Below are 22,750 nucleotides of genomic sequence, written 5' to 3'. Positions count from 1 at the left end.
AGTGTTGCTAAGGGACTATGAGTAGAGGTAAAAGACTTCTGGAAGGCTCAATTCCCCATCAGGGATGAGGATATTATACACCCAAGACATTCTTCTGATAATGGAAGTCAAATGGAACTTTACCCATTTTAAAACTATCCTTAGGTTTAATTTACAGACTATTCATTTGGCCCCTTTTCTTGATACTGGGCTTTGTTCAAAGAGAAATGTAAACTTTCTGTAAAAAATTATAACTGGTTCCACTAGTATAGGATAATCCACATTACAGGTGTGAATACATGATGGTGATGCCCTGTTTGTGGATGGGACCACAGAGACCTACAGATTCTTAATTCCATGTTCTAGTAGTTACAGCACAATAAACATCTGGAGTCGTTTTAACGTAATCTCACAGAAAACAGAAAATTCCTCTCAAAGAATTATGAAAGTTGTAGCTAGGAGTAGTCACTACCACATTGTTAACCTGATTCTTTCCTTCATTCACTCACACATTTTACCAAGCATTTACTATGTCCAAGGCACTGTGCTTGATACTGGGGTTATAAAACAAATTTATATAAATAAAATTAAAGTTTCTGTATTTTATAAAAATGGTTCTGTAGATTTTTCTATAAATGTGGAAGGCAGATTTTAGATGGTTTTTATGTGACATAGCCTAATATTAGGCTATGTCACATAAAGCAGATTTGTTTTGAGGAGGAGGCCTTCAAAGACACACCTTCAGACCATCTAGAACTGATGTCCTAGAGACTTATGGCCACCAACTGGAAAACGTAAGGTACATGTCAAGATACCAAGGTCAAGGAAAACAGTGATTTCAAATACATGCCCAAACTGCAAGTCACAAGGGTAGATGCTCTGAACTGAGAGCAGTAGGGGTTTATTTATTTAACAGTAGTCAGTGTGTCTCTGGGTGAATCCTGGGGGAGGCCAATGATCAGTGAATAAAGCACTTCCTGCTCTCAAAGAGTCCAGTATGAAGACTGATCCATAAAAAGATTACAAAAAATGTGGTAAGTGCTGATAAAGAAACATGCAGGCAATCAGGGATACAGACAGGAATGGTACCCATCTAGTGATGTGGGAAAGGAGAGATGCAGATTTTTCTAGAGAGTGGTGACTGAGTCTTACAAATGACCAGGAGTTAGTAAGGTGAAAGGTGGCAGTAGGAAGGAAGAGAGGGGAGACATTCCAGGGAGAGGGAACGACATGGGCAAAAGATACAGCATGGTGGGTGAGAAATTTACAAGTAGACTGAGGGGTTATTCAAGAGTATAAAATCTGAATTAGGGAGTGGCTAGGGATGAGGCTGCGGGGTGGTGGTGTGGAAAGGATTTAAACAGACTAACCGGCTATACTCCAAGTTTTTTATGTCAAAAAGAAATTAATTAAATGTAGATAATTTTGAAATATGAAAATACATATAGACATATGTCAACTACCACAATGATGAAGTATTCTATAAGGAAGATGTTACTTGATTTTGAAATGATCTTCTGTCTATTTATGTAAGGTATCTTTACAGCAGCCTTTCAGGTATATTTTAAGTGGCCCTAGATTTTGGCACTTAATAAATATATATTAAATAGACTTTATGGGCCAAATGCCCCAAACTGGGAGTCTAGGATTTGAATACTATTCTTACTCTTGTTCAGTCAAACCTGAAACGTGTGGAAAGTTTAATAACAATGAAACATGAATTCAAGTAACATATCAATACCATAGGCAACTGAGTTAATTATGGAAAAATCAGTCATATTTGGTTCAGAAAGATGGACTCTGACCAGGGAAACTCCTCCAGAATGGCTGGAAAATGAGAACATTTGATAAAGCCAATAGAGCTTAGTAAATAATTGAAATAAGTATTGCAATTTGATGGCAATCAGGAATTAGGAAATAACACATCATCAACTTTTTTATGCTACTCTACATTATTTTTACCTTTTTCTCTGATTCAGGAGGCAGACCTATAGCTTATCAGTCTGATCATCAGTTATTAATATAAAGAAATGATAATATATACTACAAAAAGCAATGTCTATATAGATTTACTAAAAATCATACTAAGGGGCGCCTGAGTGGCTTAGTCAGTTAAGTGTCCGACTCCTGGTTTTTGCTCAGGTCATGATCCCATCGATGGTGGGATGGAGCCCTGCACTGGGCTCTGTGCTCAGCAGGGAGTCTGCCTTAAGATCCTTTCCCTCTGCCCCCCCCCCACCTCTCAAATATACAAATCTCTGGGGGGAAAAAAATACCCAAACTAAAAATAGCTTCTATAAGAAACCATAAGGCCTTTTATAAAAGTAGAGTATGGATTCCTGAACAGCAAAGTTTAATTTACTAAGGTAAATTATTCAGGTTAATGTCAACTCTATATACACCTAGACATTTAGAGCTGGTGCATCAAGTAATAATTCTTTGAACAGAAATAACCAGTAAAAAAAAAAAAAGAAAGAAAGAAAGAACAAACCAATAATCAAAGAGAGTTCAGCTTGAGAGACCATGTGTGAACACAAAATCATAGAGTCATAGGAACTATGATGTCATAGTAACTAAACTCTGGGGCATATATGAATGATACTGTCAGCAGAAATCCCATGTATTAATTTACTTAGAATTTCCAGCAATCACTGCACCTGAAAACCAGAGCTAATCCAGACAACGGTCAGAGAGTGATGACCTTGAACGGTGGTTATATAGAAAGCTTGATGGTTTTATCACCTTGCTTAAAATTTAAATGCCAAGATACATTTTCTAAATTGCCAATACATGCCAAGAACTGTAAGTAATTACTGGTTGGGGAAGAAAAAAAAAAAAAAACCCTCAATGAACTAATCCACAAAGCTCACATTTTACGTTACTAGATTGATCCTAAAAAGATCTCAGGTGTACCAAGCTCATGAGCCACTGAGACCACTGCTTAAAATGTCAGCAGCCAGTTTAATTTTTAAGTGTGCCCCAGCCATGCGACTGAGGTCACTAAGCACCTGTCTGTGGAAACAGCACACTAATGTTGTATGTGGGGGTGTATGTTCACAAAAATGCCTATGTATGTGCAGGGGATTTAAACATTTTTATTTATATGCCAATTTTTCCATCTAGCATTGATTAATCTAACCTTACTTATGAAGCTAGATGTTGTCCCTATTATCTACCATTTAGAAATAACAGAAACACAGATGCCTGGGTGGCTTAGTTGGTTAAGTGTCTGCCTTCGGCTCAGGTCATAATCCCCGGGTCCTAGAATCGAGTCCCGCATCCGGCTCCTTGCTCAGCAGGGAGCCTGATTCTGCATCTGCTTGCCATTCCCCCTGCTTGTGCTCCCTTTAAATAAATAAATAAGATCTTAAAAAAAATGTAAATGCAAATGCTTGGGCAACGGTATACTTTATGGCTTAATTCACATGTCCACCACACTACTGTTTTTCAAGAGAGAGTCGAGAACCTTTTGCAGCAAAATAATCATTTGAGATGCTTGTTAAAATACAGATTCCCAGGCACCACACTCAACCAACTGAATCTGGGGACTGGCAGAGCGGGAGGACTGGAAATATCTATCTGTAACAGGAATCTAAGTAACTTCTAACTAAGCATATGAAAATTTGAGGATTACTGAACCAGGTGTCACTTTCTGAGGCAGGTCCATCACTTATATATCCCCAAGCTAACACACGGCACACAGCTAATTTAGGAGATGAATCAATATACGTAAATATAGAAATTTCCAGGTCACAAAGTCAGACAACTTCCAATTCAGACTATAAGGGACCATGGTTTTGGTGCTTCTCCTCAATGTGAAGAAAGTACTGGATGCGGTATAGTGTGCCAGGGCAGAGACCATATCACGCTCACATTTCTATCTCTAGCACCTAGTTCAGTGCCAAGAAAGCTCAGTAAATATTTGCAAAATGAAGAGGGCCAGTACGTCCTGGTATGAGCTAAGGGTAGACCATTTCGACTAGTTCCATGGGCAAAGTTCACTAGTCACTATTGCAATGACAACAAGTGTTGTCAACAAGTGTTTATGACACTTGTTCATGACAACAAGTGTTCATGGATGTCGATTTTGGGGTTACAAAGAAATTGTAGCAAGTGGGCAAATAGTGAGGATAAACTGTATTTTCTATTTCCCTTTCCAGAGTCCCTCTTGGCCCATCCTTCCTAGCTCTGTGTGCTGGGAGGTTGATGCATCAGGGCTGCTGGCCTGCAGGCTGGGCTCCCTGTCCTCTGACTCCTGGCTGAGTTCAGCCAGTGGAAGGCCCAGCAGGAACCTGAAGGGCAGGCGGAGAGTGAGGACGGGGTGGCTATGCACATGCCCCTTCCTGCCGGGATACGGGACTGAGCTCTCCCCTACACCGTCAGGTGGCCCCCCCGTGGAGGGGCTCTCTTTCCCCTCCCCTAGCCCACAGGGTGAGAGGTAGTACCCCACCTCCTGCTAACCTCGAGGGTACTGCAATATTACTTGTCAGTTTCCCTACACCCTGCCCAAGCTTTCAAAATAGTCCCTTTATTAGCCTTTCTTCAATGTCCCGAGTGTGCTGCCTGTACACGGGATCCTGAAGGAGGGATCTCAAAACTTCCATTCTGTGTTGAGTTTTGACACCACAAGGGACTCAGAATTCTTGAATTTGCACAGGCTCCAAATTGCGTAACAGAACTGTAAACAGGGATGGGATGTTTCTTTTTATCTAATCAAAAGCAGCCGGGAGGGAGTCTGCTTTTTAGATCAGAGTCAGGGAAGATGAATCGCGATCAATGAAAACCCATCTGAGGTATGCTGCTAGGAGAAGTGTGTGTTCTTATGCAGCTCCACGAAAATCATGTTAGGAGAGCACAAGGCATTTAAGTACATCTAATAATGCAGATTAAAAGGGCAATGATTTTTATCAGGCTATGTGTTATACACCTAGTCCCATCAGCTTTCCCCAGAACTCCTTCTGGGAGAGAGACGTTCAACTCCCTTTTCTCTTGAAACATCCTGACAGCCAAAGCAAAAACGTAGGTGGCAATTTCTGGCTCCTGGCTTCTGGAACACGCTCCTCTTTCAACTCCCTGCTAGCTTCAATCTCGCCAGGCAGGGGTTGCTTAGGACTTGATAACCCTACCATGTCACATCCTAATGGTTACAGGTCATCGCATACTATGGACCTTGTTAAACATTTACCAACTTTATGCTTCAAGGGCAGGGTGGAAAATCCATATTCTAGAAATCACTGATAAAGTTACCCTTCTCACATGTTGAGTTATCCCTCAGGCTGGGTGCCATTCACAAATTTCCTCAATAAAGCCTGACTTGATTTCCTAGGCTGATTCCCCAGGCTGCAGTGATTACTCCAGCCTATTACTTAATCAGATGAGCAAACCTGAGCTTCATCTTCTGAGGAAGGACAGGTTACTGAGAACTGTTTACTTCCAAATCTCCAGTTGTTCTTGGCATCACTGCTTTCCTTATCAAATTCTAAACAAAATGCCCCAGAGGTCCGTCTAGGCGCTGGGTTGGACATGAGTGGTTTCTGCAAGGAGACAATACATTCAAGCCCCTTCTCAGAGAAAAACCCAGTCACACTTGCCTTCAAGGAGGACTTCAAGGTCAAGAGTATGCAAGCCTTATGGTCTCAGTGACAGGTTTTATACTTCAGAGCAAAAATTAAAAATTACTATCTGCCCAGGTGTTTCAAGGTAGAGAGAGAGCTGAACTGTTAATGCCACTTAATAATTAACTGGTCTCCCCCCCCTCCATCTCTGGGACTCCTAGAAATCTTCATCTATCATGGTTAAAATTATTTTAATATTTAAATGTGAAGTGCACTCAATATATTATCCTTCTTTCTCATGTTCACTTTTTAATTTAGGAGGTCATTTGAGACTAGACAATTTATGACAGTGGTTTTTAAACTAGGGCGGCTTGAGAATATATATATGCATATATATATATTTTTTTTTTAATGACTGAAAATTCCCTAAAAACTACTGAGAACTTTTATGTATATGGGTATTATTTCTCAATATTTATAATATTAGGAATGGCAACTGGAAAATGCTACAAAGTTTACTAATTTAATTAAGATAATGATGAACCTATTACATGTTAATGAAAAAATAACATGTTTTAATGAAAAAACATTTTCAAAAAAAATTAGGGAAAAGAGTAGCATTGTTTTACATTTTTGCAACTTTCTTTAATGTCTGACATCATAGGAGAAAATGACATTCTCGTATCTGCTTCTGCACTCAATCTGTTCAACATGCTGTTTTGGATGATATAAACAAAGGAAGTCCAGCCCTCCACAGACATCCGATTGGAAAAGGAGGGACCTCAAAGACTTCCTGACAGGGTCTCGGGGATCCCCAGGCTTCCTGGACCACACTTTGAACTGATTCAGGGACTGGTTAATGTCATGGAGGGTGTGTGCTCTTGGCCCTACTCACTGGCAAGAACGTGATTAAAAGTCACAATATTAATTGTAGGACCTCCACATCATAAAAACAAGTACAACAGAGGCAGAGGTATTTGCTTCTTTCTCTGTTCTTTCTCTCCACACGAAGAAACAGACAATTTTATTTTTATTTAAAAGACAGGCAGGATCGACAAGCTGCCCCTTGACTGTTCCACTTTGCTCTGAGCTGAGGGGACGCAGGCACACATGGAAAGCCCTCCTGACAGTGACCAAAGAGGAAATTCAGGGAACAGAGCCAGCAAGTTGGCATTTGTTCCAACTCCTAGCTTTATTTTAAAACTTCCTCGTTCCAGATAAGTGGCAGCAAGGTGATCCTGTTTCCGCAAGAAAGTAGCAGGAATTGTCACAGTGATCTAACGAGGAACCTTCTGATCTCTGCTGGGGTGGGACCGGGTGTTCCCTTCACCGCCGGTGAGAAAAATCTGGGCTAAGGCACACCAGTGGAGGGAGCCAGGTGGGCCGCTCTGAGCCCCTGGGCCTGGTCTGACCGCTCATGGCTTTGCGTGTCTGCCGACACGGGAGGGAAGTCAGCGTGGGGGACGCCAACTTAAAAGTCTGAGGGGCTGGTTAGTTCAACTGGTTAGAGTGTGATGCTAAAAGATTAAAATAGCAATGAAACCCATGAGCTGGAGAAATTAATGGCTGGAAAGAATGAGAAACCTTATGGTCAAAATGCTGGACCTTTTCCCACACGTGTTTGAGCTCTTGGCCTCACTTCCCTCCTAACGAGCTCCTCAAACTCTCTTTCCAGAGCAAAGGAGGAATTCCTAGAAAGGGGGATGGCGGAGCTTTCGAGGCTGTTTCGGCCGCCTGGAGCATGAGCTTAGTCAGAGCGAAGTGGGCAGCAGCAGCTGCTGAGAGAAAACCATCGTGTGAGGGGCAGGCAGAGCACAGCCGCCTCCGAGACGCTGCGGACTGAAGACCCCCGCAGGCGAGGTGCTCACCTCGTTGAAATGGACATCCTGCATCCCGACGTCTTCCATCATGGAGGCCTCCTCGTCTATGTTTGGGGTGATCACCCTGAACGCTGTGCATCCTTGTCGAAACATGCCTAGAACGGACACAGCAGGGGAGAGAGCCAGTCAGTAACCCGTAAGTGGGATGACCTTGAGGGTTCTTCCAGCCCGCCATGCTTCTGTGTTTGAAGGAGACAAGGGACTCTGAAGTCTCTCATGTCTCAGGCCACCGTTCTCACAGGGACCCACTGTGTGCTTTTCTTCATTTGCCTCCTCGTACCTAGCCTTCTCCTCCCTCAGTTCTTTCCTCATCCTTTTAATTTGTCACCCACCTTTATTAAAATGTATGCAATCTTTAAATAACCTGTAAATAAATTAAAACAGGGACTGGGTCCAAATCAGTAGTTTAAAAATAGCAGCAATAATTTGAGTGCGTACGGTGGCCCGTGCTCAGATACCAAGAAAAATAAAGCCAAAGCCAATCAAAGAGAAACACATGCCTCCAACAGAACTGTTTCCTTCAAGGCGTCACCTCCCCCACTGTGGCTGAGGGTAACCCAGAGCTCAGATGAGAACTCGCTCTTCTCCTTCACGAAGCAGTCTGCCAGGAGGTCACTCAACAGCCGCAGCCACGAGCTGAGAGGCTGTTTTAGCTGGTTCCCTATCTGCTGCCTGAGGGGTAAGGATGGGCCTCCTGTCCTCCCCACCACCAAAAACCAGGAGCATGGGCAGCATGAATACTGCAGCGGTCCAAGCACTCTGCTTCTCTAGGGGAAATGCTGTAAGGCTGGAGCTGAGCTGAGTGGCTCAGTCGGTTAAATGTCTGCCTCTGGCTCAGGTCATGATCCTGGGGTCCTGGGATGGAGTCCCATCAGGCTCCCTGCTCCACAGGGAGTCTGCTTCTCCCTCTGCCTGGCATTCCCCCTCTCTCTATTGTGCTCTCTCTTTCTGTCAAATAAATACATAAAATCTTAAAAAAAAAAAAAAGGATAACCCCCTTAGGCAATAATGGCCCATTTGGGACCTTCACTCATCTTGCAGTCACTGGGGGAAAAGTCCTATGTCAGTCGGACACTGTCAGCTGGGCAAAAATGGTCAAGTACAGAAGGCCTTGAAACATCTTGCTACGGTATTCTGAGACCACTATTTACAATAAAACAAAACAGAACTCAAAACTTGAGACCTCCCATATTTTGGGAAAAAGAAGAACACAGAGTATTTTGAAAGCATGTCTTGAAAGAGTAGATTTGTGAAGGCAGAGATTTTTCTAGCTACCCGATGGTCAAGGTTTCCAGGCCTTGAGACAAAAGACTCCCCCATGACAAGTATTAATCTAGGAGCTTGAGGATACGTTAACATACAAAAAAGCAAAATTACGGAAGCCAACCACCCAGGTTTCTGGCTAGAGAGCACATTTAAAATATACACCTCAGCTCCAGTGGGGTAACTACAAGGGTGGCCCAAGTGCTTCCCCTCTGTGCACAGGGACAGACCGCCATGGAACTGGAGAGGAAAAGAAGGAAGGGAAGGAGAGCCAAGTCTATCCATGCAGAGTTGCAAGGGAAAATCCCCACACCGCTAAGTGTCAGGTCATGGGGCAGCTGGGGCCCTGGGGGCTGGGCCCACCCTCAGGCTCACCTCCCCGGCGCCTCCTCTGACAGGTGCTGTGGCTGGAGGGGAAGAGGGGCAGCTCCGGACGGAGGGCTATGTCTGCTTCTAAACACGAGGAAATGTATTACCTGACAAAAGGTCTCAACAGGAAATCATGCTAGTAGCAAGAGAATATGGAAACCCTCTTTAATTTTTTTTTCTCTGGGGCTCTGATGTAGGACAAGCCTTGGTTCCCTTCAATTTCATCCCAAATAGCCACCTGTACCGGAAATACAGAAATTCCCCGGCTGTGGCATCTGACTTTATACCATTTCTCACTCGGTAAATGTACTTCACAGAAGCCAGATCTGGTACTGCTGTGCTCCGGGACATGGGCACACATGAGCAGCTTTTCTAAAAACCTCGGTGTTCTTGATTTTGAAATGGAAATGAGCAAGTGGTATTTAACCAAAAGAACCCATGAAAGGATTCATGGTCTGCTCAACCAGGAACAAACATATAATCCACAAAACAACAGCACTCACACGCCCCTGCCCTCTCCTTCCCTGGGGAGGCAAGGTTTCTGGCCAGCGAGGCCGCCTACCCATATAATAAAGCCAAGTGGGCTGTGGTTCTGAAAAAAAAAAAAAAAAAAAGGTGTCTGATAATCTCCTGTTAAAACTGTCATTTGACTGATAAAACTGTTACAGGGGAACTAAGGGAAGATAAATCTTCTGTCTGCTCAACACTGGCCATTAAAGGACACCCGGATGCAAAGCTCATTAACTAGTCTTTGCAAGATAGATCCATTAGTTAAAGGTTATACAATAATATGCCATCTAGTTTTGTTTTTTATATTGGCACCTCTGCTATGCCCACCAAGCCAACCCAATGTCTTACCAGTGAATAAAACAACGAACACAGTACACACACACACACACACACACACAAATCCATCCCCCCTCCCCGCAACTTCCAGATCTTTCTGAATGGCTCTCACTCGCCTTTGCTGCTCTGTATAGTTTTATATTCATTTCACAAAACACAGGACTCCTTCCTCACCTTTTCGTGTGAGATACTCTGCCACCAGTGCTGTGACGTGGACATAACACATGGCTGCCTAAAATAAAAGACACACACTTCAGAATCACCATGTACAGAGCACGTCGGTGTGCTCCCAGACAGAGCTCCAGTGAGTGCGTGGACTTGTATTAGATCTCAAGGAAACCAGGGTTCCTGACAGCCGCCGTCTTACCTTTTAGAAAAACCAGAACAATTCACATAAACTGAAATTTTGAAGTAAACTGTAAATGGAGACTAATGGTAATAAGTTTGGTAAGTCTCAGTGCTGTTTAGAATTACAAAATTTTGATATAAGAGATAAAAAAGCATTTTTTTTCTTACTCTAGTGAAGATTTCCACATCACTTCTCTTAAGGTACAAAGAGGACCATTTGAAGAAAAGGCATATGTCTTCCTAGATTCTGAGAGATTTGTTCAAATGTTAGCAGCTAATAGCTTTCTTTCAACTTAAAAATAGATGTAGCAACTGCTTTCCAAACACAGAACTCTAAACCAAAATTATAACTTAATGTCAATTAAATAATATTCTAAACACTTTAAAATGAAAGACAAAATAAAAATAAATTCTTTTTTTTTTTTACAAAGTTGCCACAGTGTTGTGTAAAAAACAGTTGTTGGAAATGAACCTGATTCTGATGCCTGAGCCCCAGATTCTTTGTCACAATGATAGAAAAATTACTACTAGTAGTAAAAGGGAATTAGCTTTTATTATGCTAATACGTAGTTCAGATTAAATATACAGTCAAATAGATTGGACTTTTTAATAATCAATATGTAAAAACGGTCACCTAAAAATTTCAGATGTAGAATATAACTGTACTAACTTAGGCAATTACAGAAGCTTAAAAGTAAAAAATCACGCTTCTTTGGTAATACTGTTGACCATACCTAAATGCTTTAGGCCCAAACTGTAAACACAATTTTCAGAGGAACACAGAGCCTTCCACATAGCCTACTGCTTTCCTTAATAACCTCCCCTTTTACAGGTGATGTCACAAAGCACAGAGGGGTGAAAAATGGGCTCAATGTCACAGACTGATTAAGTGTTGGATTTGGTCTGTGTCCGGGGCCCATACACCCGACCCCCCGCCCACACCCTGCTTCCTTATGGAAACACGCTCTGTATACAGGCAGCACTCTGAGGCTTACCACATTCACAGATGACAACGGACTACCTCCAAAAGGAAAAAGCGATGTCCTATCATTACTTTAATAACAGGAACATTAAATTCCATCATCAAAGAGCTGAATTTTAGAACTAGAGAGGAGTTTTGATGCAGAAAGAAAGTGCACCTAAGTTAGCGCATGTTTATGTGACCGTGGACGGTTTCTAAGGGTTTTCAGGCAATCCTCTCCTGTGACAGAAACATTCCCTTACAGGTTGTAAACGGTTGAGATGCTTAGAGACGTAAAGTAACCCCAAGCCTAACACTGTTGAAGTATCCCCTTCTTTTGATTAGTGGGAAATTTTTCTTAAAATTGGCTTCTTTTACTGAATGAGACATAATCAGTTTTCCCCAAAACCCAGCTGGAGAGGCTTGCTGGGCTACCTCAGACAGATCCCCATTCTTGACATGGATCCTGGCCATGCTGTCCAGCCATGTCTTCCTGAGCTCGGGAGTGCTGGCGTAGGACTTGGCCAGACTGTACTGAAGGTCCACCAGCATCTCAGGGTCATTCTCGTGCTCCTTCATCTGGGCGGTGGCCATCAGAACTGTGCGTATCCTTTTGGTCAAGTCCTTCACGTCCGAGGAGAAGGTAGTGTGCTAAAACAAGAGCAGAAGAAGGACACATGGCTTTCAGCTGTGTTCCGCCTGTCTGCATGCGTCCTAGATGATGAGGCAGGATTGGGGGCCACCCACCTTGATGAGCCTGTCACTGTTGGCACAGTTGTTGATGATGGACAGGGACTGCTGGAATCTGGTTCCCCCGATCCCAACAACATCTGCTATCAGCTGGCTGACGGAAATAATGACCTTAGGGACACACAAATACGAGAAAATTATTTCATCTTCAAATGACTCCCCAGACTTGGCTCCTGCCTTCAGGACAGGGCAAAGTTTTAAGCACAGATCATTCCAGTGTGGGAAACATTGTCTGAGTCATCTTTTCCCCTTCCAAGAATCATTTCAGGTGATTTTGCTATCGTTGAGTATTTTGTCTGCATAGCAAAATGCTCATCGAGAGAGTGTAGAGGCATGAAAATTAGATAAAGCCTCTATCCCTTGGATAGTCACTTACTTTCTCTAATAAACAGGGAGACCTTATCACTTAACCTCCTTGGTTACTGGTCTGAATGTGTATGCACTAAATCTTCAATAAGTGGATGGTACTTTGCATTTTTTATTAAAACATATACACGTTAACTATGCAATGGCGGTGGGGGGGATCTGTCTTTACTGGGGTTTGGGTCGTGCTCTGCGTTTACCCAGTCACTCAAGCCCACACATGGATTCCATCTTTCTTCCCTCCTTTTCCTTCACCAACCCCAGGAGCCATCAATCACTAAGCACTGTCAACTCATTCTCTCCTTCTTCTAACCTCACCATACCTGGTCCAAGACACCATCCTCTCTGACCTGGATTTGACCATGGTTTCCTCAAAGTCTCTCCAGCTAAGGCCTTGATTCCCTTGATCCATTCTCAGCACTAGTTCAGGTGATCCCTCCAGATATGCATGACGTCTTCTCAGTTGTTCTTACCCACATTCTTTTACTTCACTGTAAGGACCTTCTCCAGTTCCCTGACAGGCCCTTCCCCTTGTGCATCCATCGCCTGGAACATGCTCAGCCTCTAGACCTGCTATCTCCTATTCATCTTTCACAGCTTCTAGAAGCCTCCCTGCCCCAGCCAGACCACCCTCCCCTCCTCGGTGCACTCGAGTTCCTCTATTATAGCACTGGGGACAGTGTATGGAGAAAAGCTTCGGGCTCTGTCTGTCTTCCAGCAGACTACATACTCCATTAGGCCAGGAGAGGGTTGTGCTTTGTTCATGGTTGTACCCGTGAATCCTAGCACATAGTTTGCAAACAGTAACTACATGTTTAAAAGAGGAATAGGGCGCCTGGGTGGCTCAGTGGGTTAAAGCCTCTGACTTCGGCTCAGGTCATGATCCCAGGGTTCTGGGATCGAGCCCCGCATCGGGCTCTCTGCTCAGCGGGGAGCCTGCTTCCTCCTCTCTCTCTGCCTGCCTCTCTGCCTACTTGTGATCTCTGTCTGTCAAATAAATAAATAAAATCTTTAAAAAAAATAAAATAAAAGAGGAATAAATACGGAGACGGAGAGGACACTCCTACGTGAATTCACAGAAGAAGAGAGCCTACAAAAATACTAAGACTTTTCCATATCTTGCATGGTTCCCAGCGTAAAGGATTTGGCACATTTTAACCCTGGAGAGATGGCAGGTGTGTCAGTAGATGGAAGACAGAAAAGAACCACTTTAGGGGCCTCTGGGTGGCTCGGGCAGTTAAATGTCTGCTTTCTGCTCAGGTCATGATCTCTAGGGCCTGGGATCGAGCCCCGCTTTGGGCTCCCTGCTCAGTGGGGAGTCTGCTTCTCCCTCTCCCTCTGTGCTCTCTCTCACACACACACTCTCTCTCAAATAAATAAAGAGAATCTTTAAAAAAATTTAAAAAAGAATTACTTTGGACTTTTTGTGTTTTACCTAAGATATTTGCTGTGAGACACGCTCACTCACACAGACTCTAACAGATGATTCAACGGAATTTCAGTCAGTCCAATATTGAGTCAAACAGAAATGCACTTTGGGCCCAAATCTTAGCATGTGGAGAATGAAATAAACCAGACCGGTAAATGTGACTTTCCAGTCCTCCATCTCAAGGCCAGACCTTGCCCGACTTATGCTGAGGTAAACTGGTAAATGTGGCAAAGCCTTGTTGCTAACACAGAATCCCACAGAACACACCAGCGCCGGCGAGTGAACCTGCGCGTACCTGCAAGTGTGTGCGGACGAAGGACTTCTTTCCAGTGTAGTCGAAGTTGTTCCTCATGAGGAAGTACAGCAGCTGGGAGGCCTCCGTTCTGATGGAGCTCAGCTTCGAGTTGCAGCACTTGAGGACCTCGTAGCACAGAGCGGCACACATGTCGGCCCTCCCTTCGTAGAATGTTGAGGGGAACTAGGCAAACACCAGAGAGCACGGGCAGGTGGACATCAGTGCTTCCCCCAACTCCAGGAGCAAAGCACACAAGGATGGTCATCAGCGAGGGCTTCCCCTGAGGAAGGCTCTTACCTTATAGATGAATGACCTTAAGGCAGTGAAGACATTTTTTAAAGCTGTTTCAGACTGATGTTTTTGAAGAAAACACAGGTAGACGTCGAAAACTTTTTTCATGAGAGGATTATGACCGTGATCAGCCAGGAGCTGGTTCTGAAAATACACAAGGACAGCTTGGTTAGTGAGACATGCCAGACATCCCTACTAGGCTGCATACAGTTTTCAGACTCAAAGGTTCAATGTCCCAGGTACTAAGACAACCTGTAATTTAAACAAACTCTACCATGAATCTCCAGGAAGGCAGAGAACCCTCGTGGAGTACAAATAAGCCTATAACTAAATTTCTGCTGTGGAGACTTTGCTTTTTCTTTTTCTTTTCTAAAGAGTTTATTTATTTTATTTATTTAAGAGAGAGAGGAAAGCAAGCATGAGGGAGGGGAGGGGCAGTGGGGGAGGGAGAGACAAGCTGAGCACGGAGCCCAACTCAAGGCTCGATCTCATGACCCAGAGATCATGACCTGAGCCAAAATCGAGAGTTGGATGCTTACCTGACTGAGTCACCCAGGAGAAGCTTGCTTCTTCCTATCAGGGGAGGGACTAATCATGAAACGGCCTAGCAAACCATAGCACGGCTTGAAGGACTAGGGGTCCGAAGTACTGATTTGGCTTCTATGTATTTACTTATTTTTGCTGTATACCGGCAACCAGTATAGAGGCAGTCTTTGTGATAGCTTAATTCCAACAAAGAAGTGCCCTTAGAGGCGTCAGCTGATTAACAAGCTGGAAAAAGTACTGAAGTGAGGTATAGGAAGTGAGATCCTCCAAAAGTAAGTTTGTGGGGCGCCTGGGTGGCTCAGTCGGTCAGTTAAATGTCTGCCTTCAGCTCAGGTCATGGTCCCAGGGTCCTGGGATCGAGCTGCGCATCAGGCTCCCGGCTCAGCAGGAAGTCTGCTTCTCCCTCTGCTCCTCCCCCTGCTCCTGCTCACTCTCTCTCTCAAATAAATGAAATGTTCTAAAAAATAAAAAAACAAAACTAAGTTTGTTTTTTTCAGGCTTCTCAGGCACTCTGTTAAGCAATGAGTAACCAGACAAGCTTGGTAAGGTGGGAAACCCAGAGGCTTTGATCAGGCCCCATTTATCATGTGCACAGATCTGCACAGGTAAACTGAGTCTTATTTTCTCATCTGTAAAATGGCGACCTTGGACCTGACCTTGCACAGCTACTGTGAACACGCGAGTCAAGTACAAAAACCATACGATGCATTCGTGGGTCTGGCTCAGTAAGTGGTGGCTAGCAGGACTTTCACGTCACGGGTTTTACTCGACAAAGCAAACAAGGCTACTTCTCACTGTTCTGCAAGACTTTCTCGCACACGCAGTAAATTCATACTAACTGAACGCCTGTGAACGTGGATGGTTAAAACTCTCACGGACTGCCTAACACACAAGTAGACGTGTTGCTGAGCCAGAGGCCAGCATGTAGCCATTGTGTTTAAACACGCATTGACACTAAAGGGCTACATCATCAAGGACGCACAGAGGTGTGTGTGCCTGGGCGAGGGCGCACGTCTGCGTTCTGCACGAGGCAAACATGATTATAATAAAAAAACATCAGGAGGCCAGTACCCCAAACCAATCTTACCATTGTGCCAAATGACCGGAGATAGCTTATGGCCAAGTAATTCTGTTAAACAGTAGAGTACAGCTAGGGTATTAGTTTTAAGATTTACCTCCTCTTACTTTTGGAGAAAAATTTTACTCAAGGAGTAAGTTTTGTTTTCTTAGGTCCAGTGACTCACAGCTGGTAGGACACCTGGAATTCACAGGGATCTTTATAACATGAAACACCGAGGCACAGTATTGAATTCCATCATGCGAAAGAGAGCCATTTAATGAGCAGAAAATGGGACTTAATTAACGGAATATGATATAATTCTCAACCATGAGCAGCTGTTCACCAACTGGTGGGGAGGTGGGGGAGGCTGTTTCCAGTGTTTTGGAACTGCTTGCATGTGAACATTACTTTTGTTGTCTGTGAACATTACTTCTCCCAGGGGGCACTGTTCTCCCTAATTATGGCCGGATTAAGGTTTGCGCAGATCTGGATGAGCTTTCCTTCTCTCAGCACTATCTGCTGGAGACATCCAGATGCGACGGTGTGTACAAAAATCGCCAGGAGCCTGGTCTTGCTGTTGGAACTGGCCTGTCTCCAAGTTCTTACCCCAGGAGTTAAATTTTCCTGCCTCACTCTCTCTGGTCAAGGCTTCGCTTCCCATTTTCAGGATTTAGTCTTCTTGGGTTCTGATCCCAAAACCCGCTTGCAAGAATGCAGTTAAAAGTCACTCACACTAAGATATAAGTAACCCCTCATTTCAAGGGTTAAAGGATCTCTTACCCCAGACATACCCCCATTGAACCAGCTGCCTTCTGTTATCTTCTAATCAATTTTCTTCTCTCCCCCTCTCTGCTCTCTCTCTTTCACTTATTAGAAAGTTATATACACTAAATATAAAAAATACATAAAAAATAAAATATATTAAAAAAATTCTGAACATTCAGAAAGGTTCATGGCGGGAGAAGGAAGAAGCAAAAACAAAACCACCCTTCACTTCACTCAGAAGTCACCAAGGTAACACCAGAGTGTGTCTCATTTCTACTTTTTTATCCCTGTAGACCTGTAGTGAGGATAGGAAAATTTTATTCGGGGAAGTAAATGAGACATTAAAACAATATGAAAGGCACAGCTTCTCTCTAGCAACAAGGTGGAGAATAGGTTATAAATCTATCTCAGAAGTGTCTGATGTGCAGTCAGGTTTGATTGTTGTAACACATTCTCCTGAGGGAAATGAGCCTTTCAGAGAATGAAGACACAACATCAGTAATTTTTAAAGATCTAGGAATAGGATAACAATGAACTTAAATCCTGGGCACCAAAATGAGATGTCTAGAACTGTGCTATTTAAGACAGATCTACCTCTCCTGGGCAGAAGGCATTTTAGTTTTACTTGGACATCGCTTTAAGAATCCACCTTCGCGAAGGGATGTTTCAGCTGCAAATGCTTACCAGTCACTAAGGTAACCTCATTTCATGTGTCTTTGCAGGCCAGGCTCATGGTCTGCATGAGCACAAACTCCCTAGAAGAACCCAATTATCCAAGTGCTTCTCACCGTCACGTACGGATTCTCACCAAGCAGCTCAATCAAGGAAAGGCACAAGGTGGGATTGCTAAAAATACATTCTCAGGTTAAACATGTAAACGCATTTAAAAAGATGATCGGGGCGCCTGGGTGGCTCAGTGGGTTAAAGCCTCTGCTTTCGGCTCAGGTCATGATCCCCGGGTCCTAGGATCGAGCCCCGAATCGGGCTCTCTGCTCAGCGGGGAGCCTGCTTCCTCCTCTCTCTCTGCCTGCCTCTCTGCCTACTTGTGATCTCTGTCTGTCAAATTAAAAAAAATAATAATAATCTTAAAAAATAAATAAATAAATAAAAAGATAATCAACTATGTAAAGGCCAGAGTTGACTTGGGATTGTGTTAATCACAGACAGTAAAACAGCCAGAGAGGAACCTTATTTTTCTGCATAACTACCTTGGTTTATAAAACACACCCTTTTATACATTAAATGTGAGAACATACGCAAAAGCATCCAGCATGGGACCAGCATCTGGGAAGTGCTTGGTAATATTCTCCTCTTTTTTCTGTATGGGATCATTCAACTACCTTGATGTCCCTTGGCTTATCTCTTCTCTCTGTCCGTCCCCCCCTCCTCTGTCCCACCTCCCCACCACACCTGGCTTAGTGGATGGAGAACAAGGGTTTTGGCAGGCCAGGTGTGCAGTGCTCCTGGGCAAATTTTCTGCCCTGTCTTGGCCTCAGTCTCCTCATCTGTAAAATGGGGTACAAGAACATCCACCAGCCCAGGCTGTTGTGAAGATTAATGCTTGAGGCATGGAAGGCACTCCATAACTAGCAGGGCTGAAATCTTTTCAAACATTTTCTCTCATTAAAAATGTGTTTTCTTGGCTACCTTTGGCAATTTACTAGATGTGGTCAACTCAGAGACTTGATCACGATGGGGCTTTTATCCATGGAAGATGATTTTTCTTGAATTACATCCACTAACTCAATGTAAAAATTTAATTTTTCTGATATGCTCCAAATGATGCCTCAGCTGAGTAAATGATTTGCAGAGGAAGATCCCAGTGGCTGCTGTGCCAGGGCGCCTCATGAACCTGTAATCTAGGCCAGGTAAGCCTGCCTCGGGGCGTGGCATCTGTTCCACTGTAACGCCCGCCCATCTTCCCACTTCTGCATGGGGGCCCAGGGCTTTACGTGCTTTTGCTCACAGGCATATGGACTTTAACAGAGGATCACCTCAGCGCTCAAGCTCTACCTTCCCCCTGGGTCTCAGGACTTAGACCCTTTCTTACAGGACCAGGAAGGCATGAACACAGGGTAGATGTCTTTGGGTACTTCCTATCTGTCCATCATACAGCAGGCATAATCGCCATGTTCTAGAGAAGGGAATCAGGGTTTCCAGATGTCAAGCAGACCCACCTGAGGCTTAGAATCCGGCTCCTGGTGGAGCTGGGAGGTAAAGTCTCACCTACATCCGGAAAGTGGCAGGTCCTTTCAAAGGTCATCTTTAAACTTCTAATAGCCCTGACCAGAGGAGGCAGATCCTATTTTTTCTAATCTTCAAATGAGAAATCTTAGGTCCAGAGACATGAAGCAATCTCCTCAAAGACCTTCAGACAATAAATGTCACAAATCAGGGACCATCAGGTGTTGTTTCTCAAGAGACAGAGCCTGTGGGGTGGCCAGACACTGGGGACCTGGGAACCTTGATGAACAGGTTGCTTCTTTAATACGAAGCAAGCGTTTTTCAGGGGGCTAAGTGAGAACCGTAGGCTGCACAGTAAAGAGACCGTCACTATTATCACAGACCCCACAGACTACATCTGTGGTGCACCTGTCCTCACGCCTGGCCAGTGTGCCAGGCTCCACCTGCGACGTAGCAGCAGGGTCTCAGGGGCACGGGCATGGTGGAGTGAAGCAGAGGGTAGAACCTACAGATTCTATAAGTTTCTGTTCTAAAGTTTCTGTTCTGTTTCTGATCTGAACTTACAGATTCTCAGCTGGCAGCGATAAAGGTACACACGGCAGTCACATATAAAAAGTCATTGCCGAGGGGCACCTGGGTGGCTCAGTGGGTTGAAGCCTCTTCCTTCGGCTCAGGTCATGATCCCAGGGTCCTGGGATGGAGCCCCACATCGGGCTCTCTGCTCAGCGGGGAGCTTGCTTCCTCCTCTCTCTGCCTGCCTCTCTACCTACTTGTGATCTCTGCCTGTCAAATAAGTAAATAAAATCTTTAAAAAAAAGTCATTGCCAAGGGGCGCCTGGGTGGCTGGGTTAAGCCTCTGCCTTCAGCTCAGGTCATGATCTCAGGGTCCTGGGATCGAGCCCCGCCTTGGGCTTTCTGCCCAGCAGGGAGCCTGCTTACCCCACTCCCCCGCCTGCCTCTCTGCCTACTTGTGGTTTCTGTCAAATAAATAAATAAAATCTTAATTAAAAGAAATGTCATTGCCGATTGCAACACATTTTTTAACTAAAAACGCGGAAAAGAAAATGGAAAGAGGTTCCAGACACGGTTCTGGTTCTCCAGCCATGGCGTTCAGGTCACCCCCAGACTTTCTGCGTTAGCCAGTCTGGGTCAGGGCCTAAGAATGTGTAGTTCGAACAAGCTCCCTGGGTCTGCACCCGCTGCCGGCCAGGGGACTGTGCTCTGAGAGCCATGAAAGTGGAGGCTCCGTGGACTAAGACACGGCTGCCCCCACACTCATTCGGTTAGGGTCTGTGTTTCATCTCTTCAATGGGTTCCCAGTAATGACATTTCGTGGGGACGTGAGTAGTCTGGCTGCTGAGAAGAAAGGTAGAGTATACAATCAAGTGACATGATATCAGGGTAACTTATTTTTATCCAAAATTTTAAAAAAAATGGGCCTTATGAGAATCAAAGATAAGTAAAGCAGAAAATGACTTTGGTTATCTTTTCCAAATATCCTTGGAAACAAACAACTGTTTCAATAATCATCATGTATCAACTCTAAATCAATTTCCTTCTTCCATGCTGGAAATGGAAGCAATCAATTAGCAAGCCTGGGAAGTGTTAGGTCCCTAGAATCAAGTGAATGCCTTATGACACCATTTCCACCTACTTGAATATTATCTGCTGAAACCTAAAAATAAGAACGAAACAATTTTTTCTTTTCTATCCTTGAAATACTTCTATCACTGAAGTTACTAACAGATTTTTTTAAAATTGTAAGAGGTGAATGTGTTTATAGTTACTGCTTTTCTACATATAAGTAGCTAATTTTAACTGCTGCTACATTTGGATATCCTCAGATGGTCCGGGCAGAAATGTCTGATGAGGTTCCCATTATTAATCAGCCTCGAGGGCACAGCAAACCATGTTCTCCAGGGGGATGCTTTCCTCTGTCCGAAAGGCAACCACCTCCTGGGACTGTTTCCATCATTTGCAGCACACCCTGACCAGCTGAGCTTTATTTTATTTCAAGGAATTCAAGTCATTAACCATGCAAAGGTTTCACTAAGGGATTTTGAGGATGTGTGGTTTCTTTGCAGGGGCAAAAACAGTTGCTGAAATAAAAAAAATACAACACAGGAAGTTCTTGCTGGTTCAACTAAACAAGCAGAATGAATTTAAATGAATTTAAAGGTAAAGCTCTGATCGGGCCCAGCTGTTCAGTACAAACCTTAAATGCCAGTGTAAACAGAGAGAGTGTGTCCAGAGCCGTGAGGCACACCTCGGTAGCGATGTTGGCTTCCAGCAGCGACTGGTGGAGAACGTCCGCGTCCGAGTGGCCGTAGCCTGCGTGGATTACAACACAAGGTTACTGCCCAGTGACTGTAGATGGAGAGGCCGGCAGCACAGTCAACTTTTGATTATTTATGGAAGGCTTCCTCTGGGGCCTTGTGTCCCTTTTTCAGTGGTTGGGGGATACATAATGAATAATGTGTCTGTTCAATTAGAACTCTTTTTCAATTCTGGAAGGGAAACAAGAGCAGCAAACATTTACTGTGTGCAGGCTATGTGCCAGCCGTAATTCTATGAACTTTCCGTGTTTTCGCTCATTTAATCCTGCAGCAGCCCTGTGAAGTATGTACATTCTTAAACCCTTTTTGCAGAGAAGGAAACTGAGGCACAGAAAGGTTGGACAGCTTGTCTTAGGTCCCACAGGTAGTAAACAGCAGAGCCAGGAAGGCACCTGGATGGGAGCCAATCCATTGAGCCACTGGGCTGAGCTCCTAGGATGGGAGGAGCTGGCGAAGGAAGTGGAGATTTCCCAAGCTTCTTGCAGAGACAGAGGCAGCGGCCCAGCACAGGTTTTTTAAGAAAATGAGTCAGAGTCAGGCTGCCGGGCCCTGAATCCAGCTCAGCTACTTGCTAGTTGTGTGACCTTGGGCAAGTCATTTGACTTCTTTATGCCTTAGTTCCCTGATCTGTAGAATGGGGATAGTAATAGTATCTGCCTCAAAGGGTTGTGGTGAGCATTCAATTGGTTAAGATCTGGGAAGTTCTTAGAATAGCGGCTGGCACGTGGTGGACGGCCGCGTAAGTGGTGAATCGATAACGTAAAGATCTTAACAATCAGCCAGAATAATGAACGATAACCAAGAGTTGACTGCACTGCTAACAGTATTCTACTTGCTTTATCAAAAAGCACGAAAGCCAGTACATGTCTGAAAGGAACGTTTAAGAAAAGGAAAGGACCTGAAGAATCGTAATTTAAATACAAGCTGATATCTTCTATATGTGGCTGTAAAAACCAATTTAGTACGGACATAAATGTAGCTTGACATACAATTTGAGATATTAAATTGTGAAATGATATGCATTAGCAGAAATACATGTAGGGATGCAGAGATGTTACAGTACTGATCTAGAGGACAAAGAAAGATGGCAATATAATGAAACATCATACAATGTCCTACTCCAAGGAGCAAACACAAATCAACACTTACTATGTAGGTAATTTTCTTTATACTCCAAAGAGCAGGACATTTTCTATACAGATCAGGAAAATGAAGTAGAGAAAACCTAGAGGATTTTCTTGAGGCCAGTAATGGGGGGGGGGGGAGACAAAGAAACCCAGAAACTACACTCCAAATTCCTTATCCAGGTCACTGTGTCACAGTACGTATTATTAGGACAAAATAACTAGCATGATGTTATTCTTACTTTGATAAACGTCAGAGTTACAAAGTGATTTTTAGAAGACTATGAAAGAGGTTTTCCAAGCTGCTGCATTGCTCTTAAAATAGGCTAAAAACACCATCACGTGCTTTCACCCAGCATTGCTCTACAAGGGCAGTTCTGAAGGTTTTTGTCTGTGGACTGCATGA

The 22,750-nt window shown here is 44.0% G+C and overlaps 1 protein-coding gene across 6 annotated transcripts in view; it reads right to left on the bottom strand.

Annotated features, from left to right (window-relative positions):
- DOCK9 (dedicator of cytokinesis 9) overlaps positions 1 to 22,750 on the bottom strand; it is a 173,961-nt gene that overhangs the window by 23,566 nt on the left and 127,645 nt on the right. For 4 of the 6 annotated variants that reach the window (XM_080799509.1, XM_080799511.1, XM_080799508.1 and 1 more), the window contains exons 39-45: positions 21,100 to 21,215; positions 14,336 to 14,473; positions 14,039 to 14,221; positions 11,949 to 12,062; positions 11,637 to 11,852; positions 10,067 to 10,124; positions 7,403 to 7,509 (exon numbers count right to left, since the gene is read on the bottom strand). In XM_080799509.1, coding sequence (XP_080655635.1) covers positions 7,403 to 7,509; positions 10,067 to 10,124; positions 11,637 to 11,852; positions 11,949 to 12,062; positions 14,039 to 14,221; positions 14,336 to 14,473; positions 21,100 to 21,215 — 932 coding nt within the window. Of the gene's footprint in view, positions 1 to 7,402; positions 7,510 to 9,052; positions 9,131 to 10,066; positions 10,125 to 11,636; positions 11,853 to 11,948; positions 12,063 to 14,038; positions 14,222 to 14,335; positions 14,474 to 21,099; positions 21,216 to 22,750 lie in introns of all 6 variants that reach the window. The other 2 variants (XM_080799507.1, XM_080799506.1) reach the window with 1 other exon arrangement.

This window comes from Martes martes (genome assembly GCF_963455335.1).
Source record: "Martes martes genome assembly, chromosome: 3".
Taxonomy (NCBI): Eukaryota; Metazoa; Chordata; class Mammalia; order Carnivora; family Mustelidae; genus Martes; species Martes martes.
This window is presented reverse-complemented; position numbering and strand designations above follow the sequence as displayed.